Genomic DNA, 17,395 nt, shown 5'->3' with positions numbered 1-17,395 from the left:
TTTTACGTGAGTTTTGTTCTTAAAAATTGCAATGCAAATACATTTTTCCAAAATATGTTAAATGAAATGTAGAAAAAATAAACTTAACGCTTGATTGGTAGATAAAATTATACATTAATATAGTAGTAGAACTAAGTAAAAATTTTGTTAGTAATTATTATTATAGTAGGTATTAGATATATTGTGTTCAAACTACTTATTCAACACAAGCTAGATAAATGTATACATTTATGTAAAACGTTGCTCTCTGAAAGTTTCGGTCATTTGCTAAATCAATTTAAACTTGTTTGATATTATTTACTTGTCATTATTATCTAATAAACTTCTTACAAATTACTTTTAACCAAGTTCTCTTTTATAGTAGGACAAATTTGTACAATAAATCACGGGGGTATAATATTATAAAACATAAGTGGTAGAAACAATAATGTGCATAACATTATGAGAGTATACTAGTTACATGTTCAAACAAATAGTTACTGAAAGTTTGTATACTTTTTCAGAAACAGTACCTCGACAGTTGATATACGGTGTGTAGGTACATCATCTGTAGCGTGTGCAAATGACCAAACAATATCTATGTCGGTATAATATGTATAGTGTCGAATGTTCAAGCAACTGTAAGATAATCAAAAAAGGAATAGGAATGATTCAGACGAAATAAAGTAGGCAACGTATTCTGTACATTGTTATTTAAGTCAAAAAAGCTTCAATAGAAGCTACAATGAGTCACTAACAAAATGAGTAACTATGTATAATCCATATTTAATTATAAAGAAAATACTCTCACGAGCAATACAATTATTGTAACAACAAAATAGCGACTAAATAAGTCAACAAGTATGATATTATTGATAATATTTTGATTTTTCGGATCAACTTAATAGATACCAAAATAAATTAATTTATGTAGCTTACAGTAGAGTTTAAAATAATAAATGTTAATGAGTTGTCAAAATATTGCTATAGTAATAACAAATGATTATTGGGGAATGTTGGTGTTAGGCGTGTGTATTAGTTGCGTTAACATAATAATATTATTGGACCCAAAACATAGACCTAACAATTTGGAGAAAAAAAATTAACGTAATAAACACTCGCCTTTCGTTTCTAATAAAAAAAAAATATATATATTAATATAAATTAATGAGATCTGTGATTATTTACCGCTTAACGCTAATATTACAAAAGAAAAACAAATTAATTTAACAAACCAAATTGGGTACAGAAATTTGCAGATCTATGTGTTAAGTATGAATCAGATTTTTTTCAATGTACAAAATGTTGAACCGATTTCATGTTGGTGACACTAAAGATCATATTATGTTAGTTTATTGTTGATAGCCTGAAAAAAAATATAATGAATAACACTAAGTAATTTATTTTTATTATACTGTATTATTTATAATAATAGCTATATTAAACATAATTTTACCAGTGACGTAACAATAGCATTACGCTACTTGGGAATGAACAATGAAATAACTAAGAATCACCTACAACTCTTCCCCTCCCACCAAAAAAAAAAAAAAAAAACAAATTTTGAATAATTCAAACGATTGCGTCTAATATAAATATAATACAATCACTATTCCATGGTCAGTTTTACTAAAAAAAAAGAGCACATAAAAGTGTTTTCAATACGAGAGGCGTGAACCTTTTTGGGAATCTATGTTTTGAATTAACTATATAATAGCAGGAAAGTGGCGAGGGGAATCAGAATGAATAGGTTGGGCTGATGACCTCTGTGCCGTGCTTTAAACGTCCTAAATGTTTTTTATTAGTGTTGTTATCATAATAAATAGACAATTAAAAAATAATAAATTTAATACTTCAATAAACAACGCAAAATCGGCCGATTCCAGTTATTTAAACAATTGAGAAATAAAAGGTATTTTTTAATGTCACTCTTGCGCTTCAAAAAATCGTAATAAGTAGAAATTATTTGAAATTCGAATGGTTGAATAAAATGAAATTCAATGATTGGCCGATGTATGCATACTCACATTTAAATTCTAATACACCCACGCTACAGGTACCCATTGCGGTGTTGTGTGCACTCGTTCCATTACCCTTTCCAACTCGTCAATGGTTTCTTCGATGTCTTCGTTAACGATAGTGATGTCGAACAAATGTTCATACGCCCGCTGTAATAGTTCGGATTCGTTGGCGAGTTTTTCTAAACTTCCGTCGAACTGAAACGCAAATATTTATATTATTATTATACTATAGTATATACCTACCTATATTAAGCGATAATATAATTTTGGGATTGGTTCTTAAGCTTATAGAAATTCGAAGACATCGATTTTCATTGAAAATTAAATAACCGAGATTCGTTCGAACTCAAACATTTCGAACAGTTAGAAAAGGTCGAGTTCGATATTTATACTATAACATAAATATAATTTGTAGTTTATAAAATATAAATATCTATATCACTATAGAATACTATTTTTATTCACTTATGCTTACTATTACTCACCCTTATACCACCTTGATCGGTTTTTAATTAAATTTAAATTTTTAAGTTCAACATTTTTGAGTAAAAATTAACTCAAGTTAGCGAAAATTCAAAAATCCAACCCACTACAATATACGAATGTCAATGATTAGATCGAAAGTCAATAGTAATTATACGTGTTCGACCGTATACAAAGTTCTCTGAGCTACGTGTTAAGGAGATGAGTAGACCGAAAAAGGCTGGCTAGTTTGGTAAAAATATAAGGAAGGCATTCAATTGTTTTATAACCGAACATTTTCATCAATAATTTACGTCAGCGATTTTTAGAATCAATTCCATTTCACGACTTTTTCTCGCCATCGTTAGCAGGTACCTATAATCTATTGGGTTACAAATTTACAATATGGATTGCCCTGCACTCAACGGACAGTCCAGTCGATGGGTGGGTCACACAATAATTATAATATCTAGGGGGCACCCCTATATGGTTCGACGTGGCTCTACAATTTGTAAATGGCATGTATAAATTTCACTTTTCACTCACGTCGGTAAGCGATCGGTGCGGCGGAGCAGCGATAAACACGACCAGCGGCGCGAACTCAGCCGTCCGCAATATTTTCAGCGCCTGCGGCTCGACGTCCAAAATGGCGATTTTGCCCTCGTGGTGAATCTTCCTTATCGTGTCCAGCTTCGTACCGTACATGGCGTCGTCGTGGGTGCCTACTTAACAGTTCATGTTATCCACTCGTAGGAAAAACATACTATTATTGATTAAAAACATAACTCCGGACAATATTTCACGTGGACATCTACGATAACGCGTTTATAGCTTACGGTGATGTTTTAATTAAAACAAAGTCGCGAATCTGGAGGTCTCGAAAATATCAAAATGTTCGTTTTCGAAATCGTTAGATACACGATAACAATAAGCGTATACTTCATATGCCATAATTCTATATATACATTGTCCGGGAGCTAATACGTGCATACATGATATATAATATCATGTCATATAATAAGGATATATGTCTAACTTACCATATTCTAAGTACTCGTGTGCATTTATGTCGGTCATCATTTCGTCATAAGTAACGAAATAGTAGGCTATCCCACTCTCTTCACCAGGTTTCAACGGTCTCGTGGTATCTAAGCCGTAAAGAATTATTAGTCACATTAAATAACATACAAACATTTCATAATATTAGCAATATACAGGGTGATTCTTCTAAGTGGGTACTCTAATGATCTCGAAAAGTATTAACTTTTTTCAAAATATTTTTTTACATGGTTTCAAAATGTTAAAAAACCAACGTTTTTATTAAAAAATTATATATTTTAAACATTTTTTAAGTTTTTTACTTGCCCGTACCACTCCACTCTGCCAATCTAAACTTTAAATACTTTTTTTTTTTATTAAAGTAGAAAAAAGAAAAATATACAATCTGTATAACATAAATACAATAAGTAATTTGGATAACAATTTTTACCAGACTGGACGGCTTGAGGGAAGGGAGAGTCCTCCATTGACACTATTTCCAATATGAACTACTTTAAATACTTATAACTCAAAAACTACTAGTCCTAAATTCGATTTTTATGAATCAAAATACTTAGAAAAATATTCTGCTTTGGAATATGAAATTAAAACTCTATGTTGTCATTCAAAAAAGTAAAAAACTTAAAAAAATTATAAGGATAAAAAATATTTAAAAATATAATTTTTTAATAAACACGTTGGTTTTTTAAAAACTTGAAACCACGTAAAAAAATATTTTGAAAAAAAGTAAATACTTCTCGAGATAATTAGTGTACCCACTTAAAAGAATCACCCTGTATTTCTCGTTATTAACACCCTATGTACCAGTAACCACCCCTTCTCCCCCGTGATCTACCCAGTCGACTTACGAGCCATTGGATAAGCATATTTGTCTGGATGTTTTTGAATGATCGTGTTTTTTATATGCCTTCGGCCGACACCGTGCGCGCCAAGAAGGACTAACGTTTTGCGTTGGAATGCTGAAATACAGAAATCAGTTATAGTGCACCTTACATAAGTGTCATTAAATCGTAAAAGCATGTCACTCGAATAAAATAATAACACTTACATGGTAGTTTGACTACTTCTTCGTATGTGGCCAAGTCGATATGATCAAATACCGCATTGTGTTTAGCGAGATATTTTTCTTTTAATTTTTTCTTACGACCGAATATTGAGCAATTAACTACAACAAAAATCAAATAATTCTTAAAACATTGACAGATTATACTTCTTATCCCAATTATGTTAAATAATCGATAATAGGTACAAAAAAAATGAGCATAGGTACCTTTAAAAAATATATCTATTACATGATAATGCGTTAACACTTTAACAGTAATATAACATATTGCTAGAAACAATCGCTCTAAAATACATCGTACATTATAATTAGTATTTAAAAAGCAAAATCAATTAAATTACGAGAAGCAAAAACCTTACCGGTGGTACCGTCACACCCTTCGTGCGACGAGCAACTGGATTCTTTTGATACGGCAAAGTTATAAAATAGAAACACACAAGCAACACATATTTTAGGAACACACAAAAAAAACCAAGTCACACGAAAAACCATGAGAACCATAGATAACAATTTGTATTGTAATCATTTACCTTGTTCGTGTTTGGAATTTTCTAGAGCTTTACAGGTGATGCGCCACTCTTGGAGTTCTGGCGATGGTATTAGGCCAGCTGAACCGGCAGAATTGTCTTTTCGAGCTTGCCACCAATGGTGGTCGTCTTTACTGATTATCTAAAAAAAAAAAAAAATGTCAGATAAAAATTTAATAATGGAATTTTGTCGGTCCATCGATCAGCGTAACTTTAACGACTTACATACCTGCAATATGTCACCGATATTGAACGTTATGCCAGCCTGTGCGCATGGTATTAAGTCGTCTTGAAGCGGGTCATAACTGAACTGAGCACGGACGAATATCTATGGAAAACATATCGATACGGAAAGAGTGGTTGGATAAATAAATAAATAATTATGTTTTATTAATTAAATCAAAAATAGTTGGTTTTATTATAAATATATAACTATAATAATAGATAATTGAAAGACATATTTTAAATAATAATCAATACATTTATAACTATTTTAGAATACAGATAAACTTAATTTGCTTTGTGTTAAAATTATAAAATATATTGATGACGTTTTAATAATAATAATAATAAATAAAAATGTTTATTTTACTACCTACTGTATTGTTAACAAAGTCTACGATTAAATGAAATTGTATAAATAAAATATATTCTATGATTAATGAAAACAATTACTCAACGACTAAATACGTAATTTAAATTAAAAAATCTAGTTAGAAAATATCTAATTCGGATTTTGATTTATACTAAGAGTAATCACTGAAACTATTACTCGGGGAAAGCAAAATAAATAAATATTTAAAAAAAGTGACCAAATATAAGAAACTCGGTTATAAATACGACTGTCATAAGAAATGGTTTGGTTTTGAAATAAATGGAATTAACTACGTAATACATTGACGTTTGAATAATAATGCAATGAAACTAATAGAGAATAATATAAGCAAATACTCGACGATATAACATCTTCATAAATTCTAACAAGATGATAAAATGTGTATATAGGTACTTACAATGACAGGTAATGGCTTTATCCTGAACAACTACGTGTGAGCAATAGTTAAAAATAAGATAAAATAATATCAAAATATATGGAAACAAGTTAATTTTAATAAGTTACACAAACTGTAAACACAGTGTGTTTGATATTAAAAGTTCTATTTCTGACGTAGGCCAAATTTTAAAAGAAAAATTATTTATGAATATATAAGACATTTTTTAAATTTATACAACATATAATATTTGATAATAATGATGATAGTAATGGTATAATATGTAGTAAAAAAAAAAATGTATCGATTGAATGTCTTCCGTGTACAGATGACATTAATCGATGGATGGATGATTTTTTAATTTGGCCAACACCGGATAGAGTACACTTGGGCTTACTTGTACCTCGCACGGTGGTGGTGCACTTCTGTAGGACGGCACTATCTTAAAAGTGACGGATCCTCTCGCTTCTCTCTAAACAAATGAAACATAAAAATGTCTGAATACAATTTTGCAATAAATTAGTGAGGTAAATATAGAAGAATACGGAGTGTGCGGACGTTGGTAGAGTCCCGTGTGCATACCTTAGGATTTTTTAGTTTGTTTAATTCAATGAAAACTTTAAGGGGGAAAATCAGACTTTTATAGCTGATACCTTCGTAGCGTATATATTATATATACTATATTATAATATGTCATCGGTGAGAATGTTATTTAGCGTTTTATATAGACGTTACTTAATTACACGACCCCACGATTATGAAAGGTCACCTCCATCATAGTATACAAACAATGGCTTTAAAACAATGAGTAGTTTTTTTCACGACCTATAGGTATACTTTTTAATTAATTAAATACTGCACCCCCGCCTCTGTAGGTACGCGCACTCCGACATTCGAGTACTTTATTCCCATATATGGGCGCACGAGAGTGTCACATTAAATCATGCTGTTACACATTTTACCCCTATGAAACAATGAATAATAATAATGCTAAAAAATAAATTTAGGTATACTCCATTATCAAGTCGTGTGAACCTTTTTATGGGACTAGGAGGGGGGAGAGAGAGACATACTTAGGCACCTAGTAAGGAAAAATCCAATTCTTGCTTGGACACGAGGGAGACTTTTACCCAAATATTTAGGGAACAAGCAAACAATTTTACTTACCAAAAGCTTCTGAAGCGCTCCCACAGACTGGTTAGCAACCGATATACCGTTGATTTCTCGGATTTCGTCTCCTACATGCAGAGTGGCTTGACGATGGATCATACCGCCGTGCATTATGCGCGCTACCACACATTTACCGTCTTCGTTCATCTTCAAAGTTATACCCTAAAAACGAAATTCTCGTGTTTATTTTTTGATAGCATTATGTATTTGTACTACACAATAACTTTACCACCAATTTGGCCAACACAAAAATAAATATTTTTGAATTAAAGTTACTAAGCATACCTATATATGTATTATATAGTTCATATCTGTAGATTATTGGTGTGAGATTGGGCAATTCGGAAACATTTAGATTAGGTATTTGAAAAAATGTCATTATAATGCTTGATTATATTACTTGTGATAAAACGGCCAATGTCTCTGATGCAGTACGAATATTTTGAAACTAATCGATAGAAGTTGACTAATGTACACCACGGGCCTCTCTTGACATATGTCACGTTTATAACCATGACATAATGTGCCATTTTGAAACCACTCAATACAATATACAGTTACTTTATGTATAATTCAATATTATCAGGAAATATTAAGTTTTAATAAAAAGTTAAATTGTTTAAGTTGAGTGATTAAAACAGTGTTAAGTTTGTATATAAATCAGGCGAATATCAGACTTTAATAAGTAACATTTAGAGACCCATATCGAGAGGCCTGATGTGAAAATAAACTACATTTTCTGATTTTCCAAAACACAAGTGTTCCATCCTAGAATGTTTCTATAAATTTTTTTTTTTCATTGAATTTATTCATTAATTTATTTACCTTTCTTGAGATAAGTCACATTATTATATAATATATTATTGTACACTTAGGTAAAATTATAAACGAAAATCACATACCATTGGCTCATCGGTATTTTTTTGAAACTGTACAAGTCTGACCCGCGTAACGTTCTCGGGTTCGATGTCGTCGTCCAGACCGTTCTCGCCGTCATCAATGCCATTGCCGTTCAGATACGGCAACACCAACGGCGGCGTCACACGGACAGCTTCTTCGCCGAATATCTCGTGAGCCGCTACGTCATGGGTTTGCATTAACGACTGTAACATTATATTAATCATAATGTAATTTTTTTGTTTTTAAGTTTGCGGCAACTATGGCCATTGGACTATAATGTAAATTATAAAACTATTAACATTTCCCGATGTTTTAGTTAAAATTGGGGTCATATTTTAGTGAAGTGGTGTACGTATATTCTGGAATTGGGAACCTCAAAAATTATGTTGAATAAATATTAAATAACAACTATATAATAAGTAATAACAATATACAATAAATCTCAATGCGTTTACATTATTCCACAAAGACAATACAATGCACAGGACACATTACTAGGGAATTAAGGTTCATTTAATTGGACCTATGCCACGTTAACAACTTTATATGTAATCGAGTTTAAAACTACAAATTCTTGAGAACAATTTCCGAAATTATTGTCTTGTTCGGACATTTATAGAACACAACAACTCATATATAATCAATGCTCTAGGGAGTGTTTTAAAACAACCCCGTCTTCTCCCAAGAGACTTTCTTTGAATAATACTGCGCATTGTAAATTACATCTCGGCTAAGTATGAATTATTAATGTTTAGTGTATTATTATTTGATATTCTATATGTCAAGGATTTAGTCAGAATATCATAAATAATGATATAGGTACCTACATACATAAGTTTTCTATTAAATCACGAACATTATGTAGTAAAGTTTTTCAACTGTCTAATTATTATTTGGTAATTAATAATTATAACTACAATAGAAAAGTGGATTGATTAACTTATAAATTTATACAAGAATATATTGATAACGGCTAAATACTTTTTGCTGGAAAGGTGCAAGTAAAAATCACCTATATAGTACACATTATATGTAATATGTATACATATACAGTATACACTATACACATATTTTTAGACCAATCAAATTAGTAAATAAACCATCATATATAAACCATTTACTATTATTTTAATTTAAGTCTATACATTAATTAACTAAGTATATAATAAAGAAACATAACACTTTTATTTAATTCGAAATTTATCAGCTTATACAAACACAACCACTTTAAAATACGAAAAAAGGATATAAATCTTAATCAGTTAATAGAGAACTAAGTATTTTAGAATTATGAACATTATTAAACTTATATTATTACTTTAATAAGCTATTTACCATAGTCTGTGTTTAGACATAAACACCATTCTATTATTTCTAATCTTAACATAGTTTATGTTTTAGTTATATTTTGTATGACATAAAAAATTCATCCTTGTATAATGCATCTATTAGGTAATAATTAAGTGACAACGCTTCAATTACGACCGTGGAAATCGAATGACTATTTTTACGGTACTAGAAATGTATAAAATATATTTCAGTTAAAGCAGTTAGATCACACTATAGTTAGAAAAATTAGGAGCATTTAAATTTTTTAAATATAATTTTTAAAATAGATAACTGAAAATTGTTTATTATTTTGAAATAACGAGTTGTTAAACTGAGAATATTTGTTAAACTATTATCTTTAACGGTTTTTAATAGTACCTATGCACGAATGTAAATTAATGTATGAGTGTTATATTTTTATTTAGGCATTTCTTCCTGAAATTTTTTTACAGCATATATTTGTTGTCTTTTTAAAGTTATTATAGCATTAAGTGCTGAGAATATAATACGGCACTGACTTGTGCTATGGTAAACGAAGTGTGACTGTAACCTGTCCAAGCATTTTTAAGAATGCATAAACTATTTTATACAAAAGAATTTTAGAGTGTAGGTTTACGACAACTTTTTATTTCAAACATGTTTTCTAGCAACCTCTCTTCCTGTCTCCAACTCTAATATTTTCAATGTATACTTTTCCATATGTTTAGTAAAATATGTACTTTTCACCTGTTTCAGTTACCTATCATAAAAAACATATTTCACTATACGCGTAAAATGTGGTATTAAAAATAAAAATAAATAAAAGTTAAAAGATCCTACATATATAAAGCCATACCAGTTATTATAAATTCGTTTTTTTAATGCATTATAACTTTAATCCTTTTGTATGGATTAAAAATAAATTTAATTAAAATAATTTGAAATGAGTCTCTGACGTTTGTCATATCACATAGTTTTTATGAAATATTATGTCCATAATTGTTTGCATCAACTATAATAATCACAAATATACATATAATATTCTCAATTACGTCAATAAAATAGTGGACGACAACATGCAGACCATTCATAAATATATATATATATATATATATATATATTATAGAGACGAACGTGGACTTTTTACCGTGTGGGAGGGTACGATTAAGTACGTGTGGCAAGGTTTTGTATACGAGAACTATATAGTGGAACCGTTTGTAGCTGGCATTCAGAATACGTCACTGACTAAAGCCAAACACCGCGACACACCAACTACCAAGGGGCAAGCAATACATTTTCAAACTTCAAACAATATATATTATATAAATTAAAACATTCAAACACATTTCTTGCCGATCTTTGAACGTTAAAAAAGGTGTAATATATTTGTATGTATCTATGTATAAAAAAAAGTTCTGCCTTAACAATATAATATTTTAATACTGCGTGATATTCTATTATACAACCTAAAATTTAAATAACCGAGAAGAATGAAAACAATAAACACAAACATAAAAGTGGGTCAGTCGTCGTCTATTTATAGAGAATCGTTCCGATCGCGTGCACAATATAGCTAATAATAAAATGGATGAGATAATTCAACTACGGTTGTCCGTACGACGGATAGCTCGCGCCAGTTTTCGTCGAACCGTGGTTCGTACGGATGCCGACGACGACGACGAGACGACGAGGGGGAAAACGCCGAAAGAACGGCGGTGGCGGCCTCCGAGAAAATATTATAAAGTCTGCAGCTTTTTTCCTCCACCTCGACGACGGCGGCGATTCAATTAGATTTCCTCTGCACCGCCGCCGTTATCATATGTATTATTATATAGACCCGAAACGCACCATACTATCATCAATCACATCACTCTGTTGCCGGTGAATATAATGTGTGTGTGTGTACGTGTGCGCCGAGTGGCACCACCCGACGAAAGCGTTTTCGGTTCGAGGTGGTGGAAAAAACAGGTCGGCAAACGATTTTTTTTCTTCTTGTTAGAACCACGTCAACGACTAACTATACACGACTACGCGACACACGAATCCGGGGATGTAATCTTAGATATTATACGTACAACCCGTCTTATTATATACGTATAGCACTTGCTCAACATGTATCGTTGACATTTTTCTCTCTCACCAATAGTATATTATTGTATCTGAATAGATGATTTTTTTTATATACATATGTATGTCAACGCGTCTATTGTTCGATAGAAGGTAGGGGGTACTAAATTGGACACTTTTCTACCTTTTTGGACACGCGTTTGAGGAAATTGTATGACGAATATTTGTTCTCAGTCGAAAGGATAATAGTGCGCGGTTTTAAGTACAACGATATGATTGATTGGCTTTCTTACAAAATAGTTAGGAATTAAATTATGTAAATCGCAGGGTGTTATTCAACGTAAGCGTTTAAAATTGTTTACTCTTGTGTGCCGATGAAAATGGGTTCCGCTCCGAACATAAAGTTGAAATACGTAGACGTACCCATATCATAAATATTATGCCTATACCAATCGTGTGTACATCATAAATGTTGTTAAAGACGATTAAAATAAATTAGTATTTTTTAATTAATTATATTAGTACATAATATTATTGTTTGGTTACGAAATATGATATTATATAACAATAGAAATAAGCACCTGTTCAGATAACGCAACACAATATAGTAATAATACCTAAGCTGAAATTTATAATTTATAAAATAAGTCACCTTTATGTATACTTGTATAGTTGTATAATTATAATATAGTAACACATGATACGAACTAGCTTTCAAATTAACTTAACAATTACATCGCTTTATGTGTGTAAAAAAATTCTACAATAACATACATAATATTTTCTCTTTTTTAATTTTAATCTATTATTATATTTTTATTACCAGTTCTTTGGGTCGCAATACACATAGGTACATACACAGTTTTATTACGTTGCCACAGTCGGTGGTATACAATTTTGCCGTTTTTGCCTCTATCATACCGAGTCTCACACATCTTTTGAACATGTTTACTGTGAAATTAATTTTTCCCAAGGCAAGTATAAAAAAAGGCCCATTATTTTAACAAGGTTAATTGTATACGTTTTCCCTTCTACTTCGCTACACACTGCACAGAACGACGTAAATTTGTTATTATTTTTTAAAACGTTCCACAAGTTTCAAATAGGTACTACCTAGGCATAGAATACACTTTATATGCCAGTCATGATGTCAGTCCGTCCCAAATTTCGTCGCTATAGTAACTATAGTAACGGTGTTGATGATTTCATAAATTATAATTTTGGCTTACACACTTCTTATTATAATGGTACTATTGACATAAACTAAATTACATATTTTAACATTAATCATAGTCTATATTTACCAAATTCGTAGCGAAAAAAAACTGAGTTATATAGAATGCTCGACATTGTGATTTTCTTACTTTTTATTTTATAATATAATTTTGGAATTTTTTTTAGTGGTTTTATGAAAATGTTGTTTAAAAGTAAAACATATTTAAAAAAAAAAATCATATACCTAACTATTTAATTACAAAAATATAAAGACGCATTAAAAATATTGTGATAAACTATCTGCATCTTAAATAAAAATGGTATTTATTATAATCTCATACCTATAAGTTTAATAAATATATGTTTTTTCATACATTTATAATTTTATATTTTTAAACTAAACCACATAGAAATAATTGATGATATATACTCGTATGGCACAAATTATAGAACTTAAATTAGTACTACAATTTTAAATAAAATGAGGACAAACAATAATAGTTTAAAAATATTTTACGTTTACAGAAATAATTAGATAATAGTGTATCGAAAATATCATTTTATCAATAGAATAAAAATTAACATTTGAAAAGAAAATATTAAAACTGATTAAGGAATAATTTGTGATTTATTATAAAAAAAAAAATCCGTGAACGATGTTAAGCAAATAATCTTGACCAAAAATAAAAATTTATACTTAGGCATATTGTGTCATTGGTGAATATACAATAATATACAATATAGATTATTTTCCATTCAATTAACAATTATATAAAATTAATGAGTCATATGATTTGTTTTGCCTATTAAAATGCGATAAAACTATTTACAATTTTAGAACATTAAAACATGCGCACTGTTTATTAATAAATAATAGAACATTATATTATACTATAAAAATCAGCATAGGTACTATTATAATTCGTATGTATATCGTATGTATAATATAAAACGTATAAAAGCATACGTCATGCACTCATATTATAAAATAACAACATTAGCCATAATATACTTATTATAAATGAGTTTTTTTACGACTGTAACTTTTTTAACTTACTCATTTTAACATAAAAATATATAATGAAAAGAGCAGGGGAAAATGTGTTGGTACGTATTAAATAATAATATTAGTACACTAGGAAAATAAATTAAACGGAGAAAATATCTCAGTCTCACAGTTATTATTGATTATATCATTGAAATAATAAATAATAATTTTAATAATTAAAATACTAACTATATAATGTTATGTTGAGGGCTTTTTATTGGCAGGTACCTACTCGTGTGTACAATTTTAATTAAACGGTGCTTATATACACCTATGTTTCTACTATGTGCCGTGATATATTTCATCGTAGCGGATAAAAAACGTAATTCGCATTTTTTTATATAATGCTGTGGTAGTATGACACGAACTTGGAGAAACCTTGTACAGATGGTATTTTTGATAAAAATATTGTGGGGGGTTAGAAAGCTCATTAATGAAAACATTAATGGAAAAGTTATTACATGATAAAACGCCGTACATAAAATATTCTATGCGAATGGGAATGAAATAGAAGGGCGTGGATCTCACTAAATAAGTATTATAATAATATAAGCTGTACTATTATATAATATATGTTGAATGGCTAAACATAATTTATAAACATTTTTCCTTGAAAATTATAAATATTCTAATATAAGTACTCAGCTGTTTATATTTGCATATTACTAAATTAGTAATAATTGTATATGAAATATGTAATTTTTTCTATTGAAGAAAATAATCTGTTTAATGGATGAAACAAATAACAATATATGTATAAAATACAAAATATACACCGTATAAATAATCTATGCCAAATAAAAGGATGTTCAGAAGTAATTGTTAATATTTATGTTCTTTAAAATATTTGAGAAAATTGTATATTTTATACTCCCTTGTATCTGATTAATTTTTGAGGTAAAAAAAAAAAAATTTTAGATGTTTAAAATGTATTATGGCATATTATACTGTCTAATCGACTATTATGCTCACAATATTTTTAATTAGTTATAAATTATGATAAGATAAAGATTGTATCTGCTCTATAATAATATATATATATATATAATAAAAAGCTGTTTTAAATATTTACTCCCTTTTTGTAGTTATTCAAAATCTAGGTTTAAGAATTCTTAAATATAATTAAAGGCCCTATTTTAAAATTCAGATTCCCCTTTTCAACTACTATACATTTTTAAACGGATAATTTTTATGGAAATGTTGACGTTAAATCCAAATTCAAATGAGTAGTTTTTTAGCTAATTGATATTATGTAATAAGAATAATATGCTTATGATAATAGATTTAAAGTATATTATGACTATTTGAGTAATGATAACACTATACTTTGAAAAAAAAACCAAGTAAGATAATAACTAGATCTAATATTTTTTGTAAGACCATTTTTAAATTTTTTTATTTTCATGGTATAAATGTTTTAATAAATAAAATATTCAGCGTTATTTTTAATTTGGTACATCAAATTATTGAAAAAAATTATCCATTAAATAAACCGCAGTGGAAAAAGGAGGGGGTGGGGAATCTCACGTAAGAAGTATTCAAGAACGTATCACCACAGAATACGCTTTAATAGTAGCACAGAATGTATCAAGAATTTAAAAATATAGTCTTTAAGCATAACTAAAAAATCCAAAAATCAAAATTTGAATAAATACATTATTCATAGAATAAAAATAGGAGTAAGCATTCTTGGTGAATCACCTTGCATAATATACATAGTTATATATGTTTATTATAACATAAGGGTAAGTCATGTTTTTGATTTACTTCACAATAAACAATAACACGCTGGTAATAATAAATTATTGCACAACAATAATAAATCTTTCTAAATTATATTTATATATGTGTTATAACACGGAAAAGATCCAGATCGTTATGTCACATATTATGTGTGCGTATAATTAATATATATATATATATAGGCGGTAGTTGTAACGATGTCGGTATATATAATAGCTGCATTTCGACCAATGCGTAATGGTCCAACACACTGTAACAAATCGCCGAATAAAACTACGAGAGAGCCAAGTCATGGGATTGCGGAGGGAAAAGGGGGTGTGAAAAAAAATAGAAAAAAACCCACACCGACATTTAATCCGAAACATATAAATTACGTGGAATTGGTCGTGCCGGTCAGTCTGGCCAATGCCCATATACCGCTACATATATATGATACGTGAATGTGAAGTAGGCGATGTAGAATTGAGAGGGAGAGAGGAATCCGTCGGAGTGTTATGGATACCTATATAGTGGTGCGCGTGGAGCATCCCTATCACACGTATATATATATAGAATATGAACACATTGGAGAGAGGAAATTAGTCCCTGAAACGTATTAAGGGAATAGTTATACATACAGACCAGTCGTGTATAAATTGCAGTTAGCGACGTACATACATAAATATATATCGTTATATCGTCCCCCAAAATACCGCTATTATACACATACATTTCCGGTTTCAATTGAAGCATAGATGGTGTCGACGCGAGTGGACGTTAAACGGACGTGATAACAAAAACCTGTAAACCAATTGCACGATAGAGAACGATTGTTTTTTATACATGCAAGAAGATTTCTTTTTTTCTCTGGTAGAATTTTCGGATTTGTTTCCGGGGAAACTATTTGCATATTATTTCTAAGGTATGCGTTCGTGGGCTGATTTATTTATACTATTAATTATTTTTAATTTTGATTACCAGAAATTCGTATGCATATTAAATATATATGCACACACAAGATACAAGCCGTCGTAGGAACTCATATCATATTCATTACTGCATTAATATTGAACAACAACCCTTGAAAGTCTTAACTTGTTAGTCATTATACTACTTTCGATGATTAGGTAACTTATTATGTTTAGAATAACCTAAAACTATATGTTATTAAACAAAGATCCATTAGGAATCATTTTAAGCGAGAAATGATCTTTAGAAAATGCACAATTAATAATAAAAAATCCGTCCACCGGAGACAAACGAAGCAAGACGAGTCCCCAACAGACTGCATAATATTATCTATGTCAAACTTTTTTTTTTATGGCATCCTATATTTTGCATTTCATACTTCGAAGGCAATATTATATTTATATATAAGCAAATGTTGTGAATAAATATCAAACGTTGAAAAAATAATTAGTTATTTATAAGCATTTAAAGTTTAGATGAACAGCGAGTACCCCCAACCACTTCACTTAACTTTATCTAAAGTTTTGATATTTATAAATAATAAAATATTAGTTGTTATGTTTTGTAAAGCACATTTTTCAGAAAAAACATTTTGCTCAGAATATGAAATTAAAAGTAATGATCAACATTTAAAAATAGTATTAAATAAAAAAAAAATCTCAACGAAAAAACAATTTAAAACTTTTAAATTGATTTTTGCAAAAATTAATTTTTCGAGCACTTAAAAATATTTTATATTTAAAACCCAAAATTGACTGAGAAATTACTAAAATAATATCTCTTCGATGTTATGCAGAGATTTTTATGAGAACCGATGTCATTTTTTTTTATTATAAATAAGCCTCGGCAGCGGAGGCCATTGGTTGACCCAGTTTACGAAGAATTATTATGTA

General features: G+C 29.6%; 1 protein-coding gene across 16 annotated transcripts in view; it reads right to left on the bottom strand.

Moving 5' to 3' along the window:
• Positions 1 to 675: 675 nt before the first annotated feature.
• The window catches only part of CASK (peripheral plasma membrane protein CASK), an 87,902-nt gene continuing 71,182 nt past the window's right edge, over positions 676 to 17,395 (bottom strand). For 4 of the 16 annotated variants that reach the window (XM_089228482.1, XM_015516660.2, XM_015516663.2 and 1 more), the window contains 14 exons: positions 8,176 to 8,376; positions 7,271 to 7,435; positions 6,501 to 6,575; positions 6,125 to 6,154; positions 5,341 to 5,439; positions 5,115 to 5,253; positions 4,944 to 4,985; positions 4,792 to 4,869; positions 4,570 to 4,686; positions 4,370 to 4,480; positions 3,503 to 3,610; positions 3,009 to 3,187; positions 2,007 to 2,195; positions 676 to 1,345 (listed from right to left, as the gene is read on the bottom strand). In XM_089228482.1, the coding sequence (XP_089084608.1) occupies positions 2,016 to 2,195; positions 3,009 to 3,187; positions 3,503 to 3,610; positions 4,370 to 4,480; positions 4,570 to 4,686; positions 4,792 to 4,869; positions 4,944 to 4,985; positions 5,115 to 5,253; positions 5,341 to 5,439; positions 6,125 to 6,154; positions 6,501 to 6,575; positions 7,271 to 7,435; positions 8,176 to 8,376 (1,524 nt within the window). In that variant the 3' untranslated portion in view covers positions 676 to 1,345; positions 2,007 to 2,015. The remainder of the gene's footprint in view (positions 1,346 to 2,006; positions 2,196 to 3,008; positions 3,188 to 3,502; positions 3,611 to 4,369; positions 4,481 to 4,569; positions 4,687 to 4,791; positions 4,870 to 4,943; positions 4,986 to 5,114; positions 5,254 to 5,340; positions 5,440 to 6,124; positions 6,155 to 6,500; positions 6,576 to 7,270; positions 7,436 to 8,175; positions 8,377 to 17,395) is intronic. The other 12 variants (XM_089228487.1, XM_015516668.2, XM_089228484.1 and 9 more) reach the window with 11 other exon arrangements.

This window comes from Diuraphis noxia, unplaced genomic scaffold (genome assembly GCF_037042655.1).
Source record: "Diuraphis noxia isolate RWA-SAM2 unplaced genomic scaffold, SU_Dnox_SAM2 contig0005, whole genome shotgun sequence".
Classification (NCBI taxonomy): Eukaryota; Metazoa; Arthropoda; class Insecta; order Hemiptera; family Aphididae; genus Diuraphis; species Diuraphis noxia.
This window is presented reverse-complemented; position numbering and strand designations above follow the sequence as displayed.